This window comes from Anolis sagrei, chromosome 3, assembly GCF_037176765.1.
Source record: "Anolis sagrei isolate rAnoSag1 chromosome 3, rAnoSag1.mat, whole genome shotgun sequence".
Lineage (NCBI taxonomy): Eukaryota > Metazoa > Chordata > Lepidosauria > Squamata > Dactyloidae > Anolis > Anolis sagrei.
Window position 1 is genome coordinate 217,671,677 of NC_090023.1, and position 15,385 is coordinate 217,687,061.

General features: G+C 40.1%; 1 protein-coding gene across 2 annotated transcripts in view; it reads right to left on the minus strand.

Annotated features, from left to right (window-relative positions):
- Window positions 1-5,086: 5,086 nt before the first annotated feature.
- The window catches only part of ARHGAP19 (Rho GTPase activating protein 19), a 33,973-nt gene continuing 23,674 nt past the window's right edge, over window positions 5,087-15,385 (minus strand). For both annotated transcript variants that reach the window (XM_060768233.2, XM_060768234.2), the window contains exons 3-12: window positions 15,252-15,332; window positions 14,701-14,910; window positions 13,608-13,834; window positions 13,346-13,432; window positions 12,553-12,618; window positions 11,958-12,149; window positions 11,287-11,385; window positions 10,358-10,465; window positions 8,446-8,520; window positions 5,087-7,924 (exon numbers count right to left, since the gene is read on the minus strand). In XM_060768233.2, the coding sequence (XP_060624216.2) occupies window positions 7,868-7,924; window positions 8,446-8,520; window positions 10,358-10,465; window positions 11,287-11,385; window positions 11,958-12,149; window positions 12,553-12,618; window positions 13,346-13,432; window positions 13,608-13,834; window positions 14,701-14,910; window positions 15,252-15,332 (1,202 nt within the window). In that variant the 3' untranslated portion in view covers window positions 5,087-7,867. The remainder of the gene's footprint in view (window positions 7,925-8,445; window positions 8,521-10,357; window positions 10,466-11,286; window positions 11,386-11,957; window positions 12,150-12,552; window positions 12,619-13,345; window positions 13,433-13,607; window positions 13,835-14,700; window positions 14,911-15,251; window positions 15,333-15,385) is intronic.

The following is a 15,385-nucleotide window of genomic DNA, read 5'->3' on the forward strand; positions in this document are numbered from 1 at the left end:
TTCCAGGGCCAATTAAAGGACTATAAAAAAGGTCTGGACAGGCTTTTAATGTTTGATACTGTTGTTTTTAAATTGTTTTAAATTGCTTTTAAACTTTGTTAGATTTTAGCTATTCTTGTAAGCCGCTCCGAGCCCCAGGGGAGTGGCGGCATATAAGTTTAAATAATAAATAAATAAATAAATAAATAAATAAATAAATAAAGACAAGGTTCCCTTAGATGACAGGGAACTGGGGAATGGATGGGGTGCAAGGCCAAGTCCTAAGTGTTGGACCAAGGGCTTGAGACTTGAGACTAGTCATTATCGAAGACCTGATGAAACCACCAAGCCTTCAAGTTCTTATGGAAGGAGGTGAGGGATGGGGCCAGCCTTATCTCCTTGGGGAGGGCATTCCAGAGGCAGGGGGTCACCACCGAGAAGGCCATAATCAAAGTGATGTAAAGTAGAATGTATCCACAAAATCCATGTTAGTCATTGTTTTGCTCCTAGGGATTGTTTGGGGATTTCTAATTGTTCAGATGACTGGCTGTAGCCCTCTTAGCCTAGCCTAGCACAGAAAAAAATGTATATGTGATCATGATTCTTCAGTTATTTCATATGAATATAAAGTAAATCAGACATATGTTGGCTTCGGATAGTTATTACAGATTCCTATGTTACTCTTTTTTCAATAGATACCCTAGCATTTATTGCACTGTAACAATAACAGACAGAATTGGGTCTGATTCAGCACACATATGACAAATGTTTGGTTGTTGGTTACTTTTCCACATAGTATCATGAAGTCAGAGACTCTACTACTGACTGTTCTTTTCCTCTCCTTTGCTTGGAGAAATTCATTAGCTCTCATTGGGGAACGAGGGGGGATAATTTACTGCTTATTAGGCTAACTTTCCACTTGCTGTTGCCAAGTATGTCTGGCATAGGCTTCCACAATGTCAAACTGCAGTTTGACTGAAATAAACTCATCCCTCTTTGGAGTTTCTGTGGATTCCCAAGGGCTTGCCCTGATTGCTTTGGCTTCCAGAATAGACTTTGAATAAAAAAAGAAATGAAGGTCTCAAAGGAAGTGCATTCAGAATCACAGCTCAATGCTACTCTTCAAACCAATTTGATTTTCCTTTCCTTTTCTTAGCCCAACAAGCAGGGAAGCTATAATAGCAGCCCTGTTCTGCTTTATCAATGAAGATGCCAAGAAGTTGTCTTCTTTACATTTATGGCAGTCCTGGGAAGGGAGTCATAAATATAACCACTGCTGGGCTGATGCATTTCACTTGCACCATGAACTCCAACACTTACAGCATGGAGCCCCTGGTGGTGCAATAGGTTAAAACCTTGTGCCAGCAAAACTGAAGACCTACAGGTTGGAGGTTCAAATCCAAGGAGAGTGCAGATGAGCTCCCTCTGTCAGCTCCAGCTCCCCATACAGGGATATGAGAGAAACCTCCCACAAGGATAGTAAAACTTCAGAACATCTGGGCGTCCTCTGGGCAACGTCATTGCAGACAGCCAATTCTCTCACACCAGAAGCGATTTGCAGTTTCTCAGTTTGACATGGAAAAAAAGCACAGAGCTTAGAATAAGGCTGGTGTGTGGGCTCCCCCCGCCTTAAATGAGAATTTTGTAAGCAAGGAAGTATAAGTATAGCATTAATAAATCATAGGTCCCCAATACTAAAGGGATAGAATATACCCTGCCAGGATGTGATAAACCAGCCCTAGGAAGATTCATAATCAGTATTAATAATGCAGTTACTATTTCCTTTATCGAATTTCACTGTGGTTCCATACCCACTGTTGAAAATGTGTTTGTACATCCAAGGCTTGTATATTGTTCTCCATTACGCATTTGAGGAAGTTGCCAATTATCCACAAAAGTGCTACTAAAATAAATTGGCTTAAAGTACCATAAGATTTTTTTCTCTTTATAATAAAGCAGAATAAGATGGCAGACTCTTTGTGGAAATAAACTTCTCCAGAGTAGCAGAGAGGGATTTTGAACCCAATCGTTTTTTTAAGAAAGAACAACAAATCTTTGCACAGTCCTCCCTCCTCAAAACTTCTTTGCTTCCCATTTGTAAGAAGACAGCCAGTCTCAGACATGTAGGGCAAGGATGAACAACTAGCTTAGGACACTAGGCAAGGATGAACAACTAGCTCCCTCATGTGGCTACCTATGAGAATGTATTGTCGAAGGCTTTCATGGCCGGAATCACTTGGTTGTTGTAGGTTTTTTCGGACTCTATGGCCATGTTCTAGAGGCATTTTTTCTTGATGTTTCGCCTGCATCTATGGAAAGCATGACCTCACCACCTCTGAGGATGCTTGCCATAGATGCAGGCAAAACGTCAGGAGAGAATGCTTCTAGAACATGGCCATAGAGCCCAAAAAAACCTACAACAACCTACCTATGAGAAATTTTCTCTCTCTCAAGAATGAAGTACAGCACAATATCCATCTAAATCTATCTGTCTGTCTGCCTAACTATCTATACACATAATAAATGTTAAAATGTTTATGTAGGGGTTGGGGGACTGATTCCACAGGATGGAAGTTGCAGTTCACCCTGCATCAAGACACAGCATTGTGACCTCCACTGACAATGGACCTGGTTTGCGTAAAATTGACCTTGATTTATAGGAGTTGTAGTTCACCCTCATCCAGAGACCACTGTGAATCCAACCAACAATGGATCTGGACTAAACTTGCCACTAACGAACTGAACATACTGGAAGAGTTTGGGGGAAGACTAATCCAGCCATGTGAGAGTTGTAGTTCACCCTGCATTCTGAAGCCCCCAATGGAGGATCTGGAACACACCTGGCACACAGAACCCTGATGGCCAACAAAACATACTGGAGGGGTTTGTGGGAAGTGACCTTGATTTTGGGAGTTGTAGTTCACCCTCATCCAGAAAGCACTGAACCCAGGCAACATTGGATCTGGAGCAAATTTGGCACACAGACCCAACATAGCCATGTTCATACAGGCCTAGTTTGGGGAGGATTGATCCACGATTCTGGGAATTATAGTTCACACACATTATGTATTTTCTCATGGGAGCATTCATAATAAACAAAATCAAAAACTGGCTTTTCTCTACTAAATACTAGTCATTATATATATTATGAAGAACCTAAATATCCTAACATCAAATACAAGGCACGCAGCCAAATCCGTCCCGCCACGTCCTTTTATGTGGCACAGCATCATAGTTACATTTAAACAGTCTTACAATTACAAATGACACTTTGAAGGCAACCTAAGTCTGATATGGCCTTGATGAAAATGAATTTGACACCCCTGCCCTAAAGACACTGGATCTCAGTCTGATCTTGGAAATTATGTAGAGCCAGTCCTGATTAGCACCTGGAAATGAATACCAGATATTGTATGGTATATTTCAAGGAAGGAACTGGCAAAACCAACTCAGAATATTCCTTGCCTAAGAAAACCCTATGGAATTCATGAGGTCATCATAAGTTGGCAGTTGACTTGAAGGTACATATATACATGTATATTTTAGGAGAAGACATAGGCAGTCATTATCCGGTCTTTCAGTGCACTTTATATTTAGTCAGTAGCCAGTTTAATCACAGAACAACATATAAAATAGAATGTTTTCATGTATAGGAAAGCAATCTTTAAATTCAAATGTGGAAAAGTCTTCCCAAATTTTTCATCCAGCATAACCAGCTAGGAGATTCTAGGACCTTAGTCTAAGAAAGCAATTTTTTCCAAGCTCTGCTGCTATCATCACTGTCGCTTATAAGAGATCAAAGCCTTTGTTCTTCAAGGTGTTTTAGTTTTCAGTTCCTTGGTGCCTCAGTTAATATGACTGATGGTCAAGGATTCTGGGAAGTGAAGGCTAAAACAACAGACGGACCACTGAAGCACAAGAACAACTTGGACATTTTCACAGAACAAATTCCAGGTGACAGCATCAGTTTAGAATAACCCTGAGCAGTATGCTTTCAAATTATTTTCTTCATCAGATGGCTGCACTCCAAACAACTTTTCAATACATTAGAAATGATGATGCTTTAGGAGAGGGATGGGAAATACATCTCACTTTGGGTCTTGTTTGCCTCCAACTCCCAATGGCATCAGCTAGCATAGTCAATAGTAACAACTGAAAGATGGCATAGCCTAATATCTGGAGGACCATGCTTTGCACACATCTGCTTTCCAACTAGTACAACCTGGAAAGTATGCTATTGATCCCTGTTGTATCAGCTCAAGGTGCACATTTGTCAAAAAAAACAAAAGCAGCCAGTTTTAATGAAAGCCTCTAATGAAAACAGTTTATATTGGTCGGTTTTAAACCTGATATGACTAGCTTCATATATATTCATTAAACTGACACAAGAGTCAATATAATGTAGCCAGTGTGGTTTAGCTGGTGGAGACAAAATTGGAGGTTTAATTATTGCATTGACATTTTGCCCTTGACTGAGTAAAAAAGTCACAAGCCCTAGTCCTTTTATTAGACCATATACCACTCCCTCGTAACATAGATCTCTACCCTTTTAAATCAATTTTCCATCTTATTGTCCTGTTAGCAGAAAACAGCCTATCCTTTTCCATAGAAATTATGTTATTAACAGAACCTTATTAAAATGAGGTTGTGACATTGCTAGTAATTTCTAAGTGATAACTAGAGCTATTTTCTCATGGGAACGTGAACCAATCATATAACAAATCAAAGTGTGAACAAAGTTGTCCTAATTAAGATCAAGAACAAGCTGTGGGCAATAAGGAAAGTGCATTAGCTGGAGATGTGTTTAAATATTCTTTTTCTAAGGTTTTTGTGCTATTCTACCCACTTGGAAACAATAATGTTCTAATGATAGTTGTTCTAAAATTGCAGACCAACCTGCAGTATTTTCATAAATGCTTAACTTCTACTATCAGTAAAATGATTAGCATGGTTGTACATGTGATTTGGCACAATAAAGGGATTTCTATTTCCTTTATTTTTTTTAACTTGCATACTATTAACTTTAAAGTCAAGAGACATATAGCTATCTGATTCCCCATGTCCTAGCCCTGAATAATTTGAGTAAAGAAATAAATTATCAGATTAGTCTGGTAACAAAACACCAAGGCAAGGGATTATTTAATATAGGAATTTCACATTAAGAGAAGACAATACACATAAAAACCAAAATATTTACATTGCATTGCATAGATAAGTACAAGTTTTCCACAGTAAAAATGAGGTTAGCAACAGAACAGAGACACTCATGGAGGCAATTTCTTTGCAGAGCCAGTAATGGAGCTGGAATTGTTTCATTCTCAGTGCAGCTAATATTTGAATGGTAAGTGGATTTGATATTTAGAACATCTTGGTGATTTGGACACCAAACCTTTGTGGTTTTCCCTAAAGCCTCAAACAATGATGGTAATTTCTTCTGGACCAAAAAATATTTTATGTAAGGAACAAAAAAAAAAATCTAAGGAGTGTATTTACAGAAATTCCAGGCCATCATCCTGAACCAATATCCTCATCCTGGGATTGATAACACAAGAAATTGTAGACAGCCACCTTGTGACCATATACAAGGTAAGTGGAAGCAAAGGACATCTGGAATTTTAGTTTGCTGATTCACTGCAGTTCCCCTGTCCTGTGCTACTTTCATTGTCTTCTTAAGTACAAATACTATACAATTAGTTTTCCATTTTCACATGGTGACCCTCACAAAAGTGGAAAAACAATTAGTATCTCTAGGATCTGCCCCATACTTGTGCTTGAATGGTGGCAGGGCTCATCCACATGTACATTCCCTCACTCACATATGCACGAGGAGTAGGGGGTGGGATATGGGGGTGGGAAGAGAGGGACACCCATCAAATCACCTTTCCCCTTCTACCCATGCAAGTGAGTGAATGCATGAGCCCTCTCATCTCTTTATCCCATCCCCTTCTCCCCCTCCTGTCCATGAGCAGCAAATGGATAAGCAAGTACACACATTTGCCCATTCCTCCGTCCCATTTCCTGACCGTGAATGTGAGTGGGGCAGACCAAGCCACCCCACCAGTTTGATTTCCTCCCAGTGACTCTGGTGTTATCTAAGTCCCTGTTAAAAATGGCACAGGCCAGCAGCAATGGTGGCAGAAAATACAGTAATCCTCACATAATCAAATCTGCAAATGCTTAACGTGCAAATGTGGAAGGCTGACTGAATACCGTACATACCTTTTCCTAGTGTGCTGCTTCCTCTCACCTTGTTCTCCTTCAACCCCTACATTTTTACACTACCTTCTCAGTGTTGCATATGAACTCACTGTTAGTAGTTTTCGATTTCTTTGACTCAAGCTATTTTACAGACATGCATATGTAACACCCTCCATCTCAACTTGTAAGAACATAACAGTGTGCACCTGAAACACAATTATTTACTGATTTAGAAAATTGTCATTTTCAAAATAGGTGAGGGGCGGGAAACCCTATATCCATATTTAGTCTTCATGTGTTTAGAGACTCCAGTAACACTGTGCCCAAAAAGCTGCATCACTTCCCATCACAATGTAAGGAATAGCCAACTGTGAAGGGCAATAAATATAGTATAAACCAAATACCTACATCTAGCCATACTGCAATATGGCTCTCTGTACTCAAGGTTACAAGTGGCCATCTGCTGCCATGTAGGGTTGCAAGATGTTCATTTAGACAGATTTCTTGCTTCTTTGAGAGCAAGAGAAAGTCTAGCAGCTTCAAATTATTGTTACAGTGCTACGGTGGCCCTCCTTCCAGACTACAACACTGCGCTTTTCCACCTGTGCTTTTCTCTTTCTGACAGAAGCAAATGGAACATTTCTCTTTGATGTGTCAGCCTTGCCTCCTTCTCAGTGAGCAAAGTCACTTGTTTTCCACATTAAGAAGCAACTCTTATGTCTTTTAGAACACTTCCAATAGATTGTTAGTCATTAAACTGTCAGCCCTTTAGTCCTTTCCCAAGAAATGGACGTCACAACTTGTGCTACAAACAGTGGGAACATAATAAGGGGGCAGCAAGTCAGATTCCATCCGACAAATGCTTCATCCCAACGGCTGCCCTAGCAATCTGCACCGAGAGAAGAAGTGCATGCTGAAGATAAAATGAACAAGGCAATGGAATCACATACTCTTTATGACATATGATAGTTTTGAAGATGATTCACTGGAATCTGAGAATTCAATGAAGAAGGCACTTTTTGCCTTTTAAACGGGGGAGGAAATTTGCAGTGCTGGCCTAACAAAGGATGTCCAAGTTAGGATAGCTCAGGTAGGTGGATGGCTTCAAACAAATCACAGGCCTAAAAAGAAGAGAACTGGGATTTGTGAGAGACAGCTGTGAGTGAGGCTCCTTCTTTGCTTCCATCAAAAAGCACAACAGAGAGACTTCCTTTCTAAAAAATACTGAAACTAGCTGCCAAGAAGGGATGAAAGCCAGACTCTATTGTGGATAATAATGGGAGCTATGGAGTTTAAAAAGGCACATATATTTACAACCTGGGTAAAAAAAAAACCAAAAAAAAAAAACAACCAAGCTAAGAAAAAAGAAAAAGATTTAAGCCAAGCCCCCAAAAGTAGACAGAAATTTGGGGATATGGAAAAACACAGAACGCAAAACCACCCCAAAGAGAGGTTGCATTTCAAATACTGTTCAGTTCACAGGCAGGTAATCAAACAGTAGTTTCCACATGTTCAAATGGAAGAAAGTCTGTTAATCTGGTAGATATAACACTGTAGATAAGGGTCCAGTAAGTAACATTAGAAGAAGCATGAGATCCAGGCATTGATGCTTTGCTCACAGCTTGGGGGTAACAGGCATATCCACAGGTTTGCAAATCTCTGATGCGCATATATTCCATTGAGTGGATGATCAAATGGAAGATTCCTCTGCTGAGGTCCCAGGAAATCGATTATGTTTACAAGTGCCCTGTGCCAGAAGTAAAGTAATTAGCAAATTTGTATTGTGCTGTATTCTCGTATTATATTGTCTTCTATCATATTGTGTTTTAGGAAATTCTCAAGAAGTCTGGATTTCAAACTGTGTAATATTTTAAATTTTCTCTTCCTGCTTTGCTGTTTCTGACAAGTTGGCAAATTTGCATGTTGGTGATGCTGCCTAGGAGATTCTGGGAAGTGTAGTATAGGAAAAAAGTGTTGTTGTTTTTCACATTGGGAAGGTAAAGAAGGAAAAAAACTAAACTTTCGGAGGTGGTTTAGATCTTGACTCAGCTGGTTCCTGAAGCACTGACTAAGTGCGTGCCTTACTTTCCAGATGGGAAAAATGAGACAGAAGCATAACTGTCTCCCCATTGGTAGAAATATCCTGCTTTCCCCCATTTCTCGTCTTAGGGGGGCGGGGCTTTGAGAGGGGAGGAGAAACCAAAGAACCTCTGCAGGCTGAGAGTTTTCTTACTCCACGCACATGCATAACCATGAAATGGAACTCACCATTTTCCTGTGATCAAGTGACTTCAGCCTTGCTCGAATCACATTGATTGTTGGAGAGGTAGCAGGTCTCTGTAACTAGACAAGATGTGAATTGACAATCTAATTATAGATTGCCTAAATTTGTTCAAATGAATTTTTATCATGAAACTACCTAAGCCACACATGAACAGTAGCCCATAGCGTTGATAATTTAGTTCCCTCAGGGTGGAAAATGGAAATGATACTCTTTGAAGAATGAAGGAAAGGGTAACCTTACCATGTTCCACCCTGAGGGAACTAAATGTCCGCAGGAAAACAAGTTCATTAACCAATACAAGTTAAAATTGATTTCTCAGATAGAAGGCAAAAAACCAGCCTCTATTATAAGAGAAACAAAGAAGGCAATGACCCAGAAACGCAGAATAGATGGGTTTAGAGCGCAATCCTATAGGGAAGATATATTGACTAACATAGTATATAAAGTTGTGGAAGGACCACTCGACTTGTGGAATACCATAAATGCCACCCTAATAGCAGGGATGCCCCAAGTACCTGGGTGAAATAAGATGGCTGTGGAATATACAAAAAGAGAACACTTTTTTTTCCAGAATTGACACCCTTCAAATCCAGAATCACATAATTAATAAGACAGCCCTCTACCAGACCCTGACCTAAGGCAGGAAAGACTCTGCTTTTCCCACTTGGTCGCTAGCCAGGACTGAAGTCTAGCTGAAATCACTGATTGGCAACACTGCACATGCATTTTGATATCTGCAGGATTTCCCTCATTTCAGATGTTGTTCAATGTGCCACATACACATTATGTTTAGTAGGAATTACGAACAGAGCTCTTTTTCTCCTGCCTTAGTGCAAACTAGCTTTAGCTGGCCTCACAGTGTAACTCTTGGTGCATGGGATCAAGCTTGATACTCCTTGGCCATGCACATTTTGTTTCTCTGGCTCTGCTAGTCTTGGAGTAAGCCTCCATGGTTGCACAAAAGGGATGGGTGTTGCTAACAAGATGTATACTGTTTATTTACTGTATTTATATACAGCCTTTCTCACCTTGGGGGGGGGGGGGCTCAAGGCTTTTTACAACATACTAATGGCAAAAATTCAATGCCAACATACAATACACAAAGAAATCATAATAACTAATTAAACATGAGACATACATAAAATTTAAACATTCAGACAAAGCATAAAAGTATACTAAGTTCAGGCATTATCAAAGGAGGGTGTTTTGGCCTTGAGCTTGAGGTGGTTATGTGTAGTAGGGTATGGGTATTTGGTGGATCAGATTGCTCCTCTATGTTTGCATGTGATTCTTGGGAGTGGTGTGTTCACTGAGTATACTTGTGAAGGTTAGGATCACATGTCCAGGACATTTTGATATCACAGTGAGTACTGTGTTAATTTAGGGGATTTTTGTGGCCATGCTTTAGATCAGTCAGCACAGGCTGAGAGTGCAGGGGAACAATTTCATCATGTGCTGGGATTAATAAGCAGCAACGTTACTGATATGAATGTGGATGGTATTTCTGTGACTTTCTTCCCTTTCTCTCCTGCCACATTTTCTCTTCCTCTCCTGAGATTAGCATGTACGACAGAAGTGGAAATCATATGTACTTTCAGATGTTGTTGGACTACATCTCACAGCATTACCCACAATTGTCTATGCTAACTAGGCTGATGGAGGTTGCAATCCAACAGTATTTGTAGGGCCACATGATTACAACTCGAGAGTGCTCAATGACATCTGGCCCAAGCAGACATTTATCATAGGATTCTTCTATTACAGAGGCTGGAATTGGACCAAGATTTCTTTTGGTTCTAGGACACTTTGTAGAGCCATAATGATGCAGATAGCTGTAAAACACAGGCAAGATTGCTAGCAATATAAGAAAATAAAATCTTTATACAGCTCCCTTACCATGCTGACATTCTCTTTACTGTCACACTTTGGATCCTTGGTGCCTGAAGATGCCAAGACATCCTTCCCATTTTTGTCCAAAGACCCCTGACTTCCCAGCACTTTACGCTGTATTAAAGAAAGAAAAAGGCTGTTTTGGACTGGAATGGAGTACAGAAGAAAAAGGGTACAAAACAATAGCACTCTACAGAATTTTAGGTTCAGTAAGACAGCAGAGAGAAAAGCAACATCCCAAAGCACAAAATTCTTTCTCAAACACCCTAAAGTTTCTCGCTGTCCTTTTAGCGTTTGCACAAATGTTTAGAACTGGATGTCACCTGTGACTGAGTAAATATGCTTTCTGGATGAAAGGTGAAAAATCACATACACAAGTGTATGTTTTACGAAGCTGGCTATATTGCTGTTTTCTCACTTGGATCAATATCTATCCTGTACTGAGGTTACTTAACATTCCATCTTGTATACCATGGCCCTTCATTGAGTCTAGAACTGAGAAATGTGTATCTGGAATTTGAGGTTTGTTTGATACATCTGTGTGCCACAAAAAGCCCCTTATTCCCATTAGAACCTATTATATCAAGTTAAAAATGGGTAGATGTGAAAGTCAGAACTGAAATGGCTCACTGCCCTCTTATTTTGATGTGAAAGTCACAGGTGCCCACAATAAACCAGCATTTTCAGCACAAGTGCAGGGACTCATCTATTTCACATATCACTCCTAATGAACTAATAGTCAAACTATTCCCACTCTTGCCACTTTCCAAGAGGAAAAAGCCAGCAGCTGAGGAGCATTACTCCCCAACCTCAGCAGTGTGTAATATACTCATGATGCCAAGTTAGAAAGCATATGCAAGAATTATGCTAAAAAGAAGCATATTGAACAATATTTTAATTTCAGAGCAGCTTATTAATAATAGATGGTTACTTACCTTGATTAGACCACTGAAGGAGTGAGTGCGGCTTCTTTTCTGGGTCTGAGGTGTGGATGTCCTTGACTGAGGAGTGAGAGCTTCAGGGTGCTTCTGAAACTAGAAAAATGTACATAACTTTATTTTGATATTATGGTGAAGCTACATACGCCAAAATCCAAGCTGTCAACCGGCTCATGATTTCAATAAAATGTGCTTCCTGTGATGATTAAAGCCCACAATGGCAAGACTCACAGTGGCAAGGCTCAAACAACCAATACATGCCCTATCAAAAGCCATGGGTTCTCTAACCTAGAGAATTAAAATAAGTAGCTTCTGTGCAAATGTCCCTGAATGTGGTGTGCTATCTGAGGAATGCTTCCCCCCAACCCCCAGCCCCAAGAAAGGATGCTTTGCACCTTGTCTGGAGTGATTTTTGTGCCAGATAAAAAACTTTCAAAAATATTATTCTAAACCTTTTAAGAAACTTGATCTTAGTATTTTGAACCATTGTTTATATGTTATGTATGTGCAGTCATTTTTATGGGCTTTTTTGGTCATTGCGGGAATTTTTGTGATGCAGTTTATTGTTTTATACTGCTGTGTTTTGATACTGCATTTGTGAGTTGCTCTAAAAAGCATATAAAGAGGCTATGTAAATAAATTCCATAAAAAACTACAATGACTTTTACCTGCTGAATGAGTTTTTTTTTCTTGGCAGAATCTGGCATATTATGAACATGCCGGAAGAGTTCTTTCAGGGCCTCCTCTGTATGTTGTTGTGTGTCTTCGGGGTGGGCAGAAGGATCCAGCAATCCCCGGGTTTTGAATCTCTGGAGCTGGACATCTCTGAAGCTCTGATGCACTGGCAAGTCAAGGTCATCCTGGAAAATTTTAGAAAGACATTCAGCACATTCATCTGCTAGGGTTTAGCTAGCCCAGTCCCAGAATACTGTGAACACTGCACTCCAAAGAAAGCTGTCTTGCTTTGTCTGATACTAATATATCTAGAGTAAATTTCATAACCAAGTGTTCAAATGCATCGGGACAGTATGAGTTTTCATGGCTAGGCAAGTTTGCTCAGTCTGGAGCCAGAATAGAGTGTTTTTATTAGTAGGAATACATATATAACAGGATGATAAACCCAAGGCCTAATTCTTTGTAAAAACAGAAATTGCCCAAAATTTAGGCAATTTCTGTTTTTATGACTATGTCTGTTTCAGTTTTCAGTTTGCTGTCCTGACAGTGCTCTTGCTGTGTGCTGTCTTCTGTGACAGAGGCTCTTACCTTGGAGGCGTGTGCTCTGGAGTCCAAGTAATGCAGTCGAGCACATTCCCGGATGTATGCTGGAGCCTTGGAAAAGTTAATGAAAAAGAAAGAGTCAGACATGTCTCGGCCAATGCGCCCTTGGCCCGCTATTGGACAATTACTGTACAAGTCCCTTCAGACAAGCACTGGACACTAAGTTCCAGGGAAGTTTCTGTCAGTGCCCCGAAGACTGGTAGTCTTCTCTTTGAAAAAGTGTGAGGAAGATGAAGCTAAGGAGCAATTCGGATGAGTTTACTGTTTCCTTTAAAACCAAGGGTAGAGAACCTCAGTCTCTGGACCACAGCATCTCATGAAACCTTGAAATGTGACCTGATGCTCTTACCATACAGTTATACATAGGGAAAAATTATCCTGTGCACAGAAATAGAGCCTCCCCAATTCAAATGTAATTACTACACGTGGGAGGTAATTCGAAGGTGGCAGTTATTAGGGATAATGGATGGATCACAACCTGTTATGATTGCAACCCATCAGCGGTAGCAGAGCTTGAGAGGAGTATTCCTTGAGTTTATTTTATGGTCAAGACAGAAAGGGGAAAACAAGGACGAGGGACCTAGAGCTGATCTCCTGGTCCCTGTATACTGTGACCTTATGTGACCTAAACATTGATCATTAAGCACCAGATAGATAAATGAGGCTATGCACATTTCAGGAATGCATGCAGAGAGTACATTTCTCCAAAAAAGAAAAGTATTTCAGAAACAAATACTGAAAATTGAAAACTGTCCCCTTTCTTCCCTGGGACACCTACCTTGAAGAGCTTTTGTGAGTGCTTGATCATGAAAGCCATCCCATTATTTAGTTTGGGGATGTTCTCCTGCAGGTCACTGGCAGTTACCTAGCAATAGCAAGAGGACCAAAGAAGAAAATTAGAAAACAGTAGGTCAGTTGGGGACTCATTGATAAGGTCAGGGACAGGATGCGATAGACAAAACTGCAAACACAACTAAGCACTATCTTCCATTACACATTGGCTTTTCAAAAAAGTTGCTGCACAAAAATGTAACACTTACATTTCGGGGCCACAGAATGTGAGGTGCAAACATAAGAGCAAGGTTATGAGCCGACATCTTGTTCTTGTCTTGCTTCTTGGCTGTTTGATAGAGCAGATCCAAGAGCAACTTGAGCAAATTACGGTTAGGAGCTGGCAGGATCAAGAAGAGCAGCTGCAATGCTTCAATTTGCCGCTCTTTATCTGGAACGTTGGTCTTATTGCCCTTGTCATCAAACTGCATTAGGTCTATAATGGCAGAGTTAAGGGAACATATGTGATATACAGCAGGACAAACTACAAGAAAAATCATTGTGACATGGAATCGAGGAAATCCATCAAATTCAATAAATAACAACAACAACAGCAACAACTTTATATATTATCCACCTCTCCTTGTGGTTCAAGTCAAGTCACAGCACAGTCAAACCACACAAACATTGAAAACATTCTATAAACACACACATTAAAATATAGTTCTATAAAAGATACATATTAAAATGTATTTCTACAAAATGCATATTAAATACACAAGACAGAGATTAAAACACAGGACTTGAGTTTAAAATTCATGCTTAAAACTGACTAGGTAAGCCTGCCGGAAGATCTAGCTGTCAGAGCTCTTCTGGCATGTTGTTCTACAATCTTACTCAATACAAAGGTAGCCCAATTTAAAGTGGATAGCAGAAGTCCAACCTTGAGGTTACCAATGTGTGCACTACCATCTTTAGGTCCTCCAAATCAAGGAAGGGGCACTGCTGGCATATCAGCCAAAGCTGGTAGTGAGCACTTCTGACTTCACATCTACCTGGGCTACCCCTTTCCAACTACCCTTTACACTCTTCTCTTTTCCAATATAATTTTACAATTCAAAACTTCCAATTTTAGATGCTATGGTCACAAAAGAAATAGAGGTAAGATTAGAGGACCCAACTTTTAAAGCCAGAAGTAATAGTTAGAATTTTGCAAATTATCAAGGATGCTGTCATGAAATGGGTATGGAAAGTCACAAGACAGGACCATTGGATAAATATTAAATAAATCTTTCTTCTATCATAACCCAATAATCTTTCCAATGAAAGCCTGTTCATCTTGCTCTCCAAGTTCTAGTTCACCTGAAATTTTGAGGTGTGCATGGAAGTGTTTATGGGTCAACAGAGGATCTGGTAGCTCCCCCAGGAACATCTTCAGCAGAGTGGCCACATCATTGGAGTGAAACTCTCCAGAATCCAAGTCAATTTCTGTCCCGCTGTTCAATGCATCTTTCAAGGCCTGCTGCCTGGTGCTGTTTCCTGGAACTCGAAACAAGCCTTCTATCCGCAGATCTGAAACACCACAGGGAACATAAGACATCATAAGGAGTACCAAGTATGAGTTACACGCAGTGCTGTCATTTCCCAATGACAGAGGGGCAAATAAACTTCTGAAGTTCAGGGCAGAAAGAGAATATTTATGTGTAGAAACATTGTTCTTTTAGGACCCACGAGCCTGCTGGGCAGAGCAAAATGCATATTCTAACCCTATGTGTTTTGATGACACCACATTTAAAAAAAATCAGTTCTAAGGTTTTGCTAGCCTGGTACATTGCATATATAACATCTGTTTCCCAGTTAATCCCACAATCCTTGTCTTGACAAAGGCGGAAAAGTAGCCAAACACCACTTACTCTTATGCAGATACTCAATTAATTGAGATATTTGAGCAATGCCTTCTTCAGTTAGTGGAGCTCCAAATATTACTCCTTTTTCTGGAAATTGAAAGGAAAGAAAAAATATTTACTGGTGTTCCTATTGCACGATC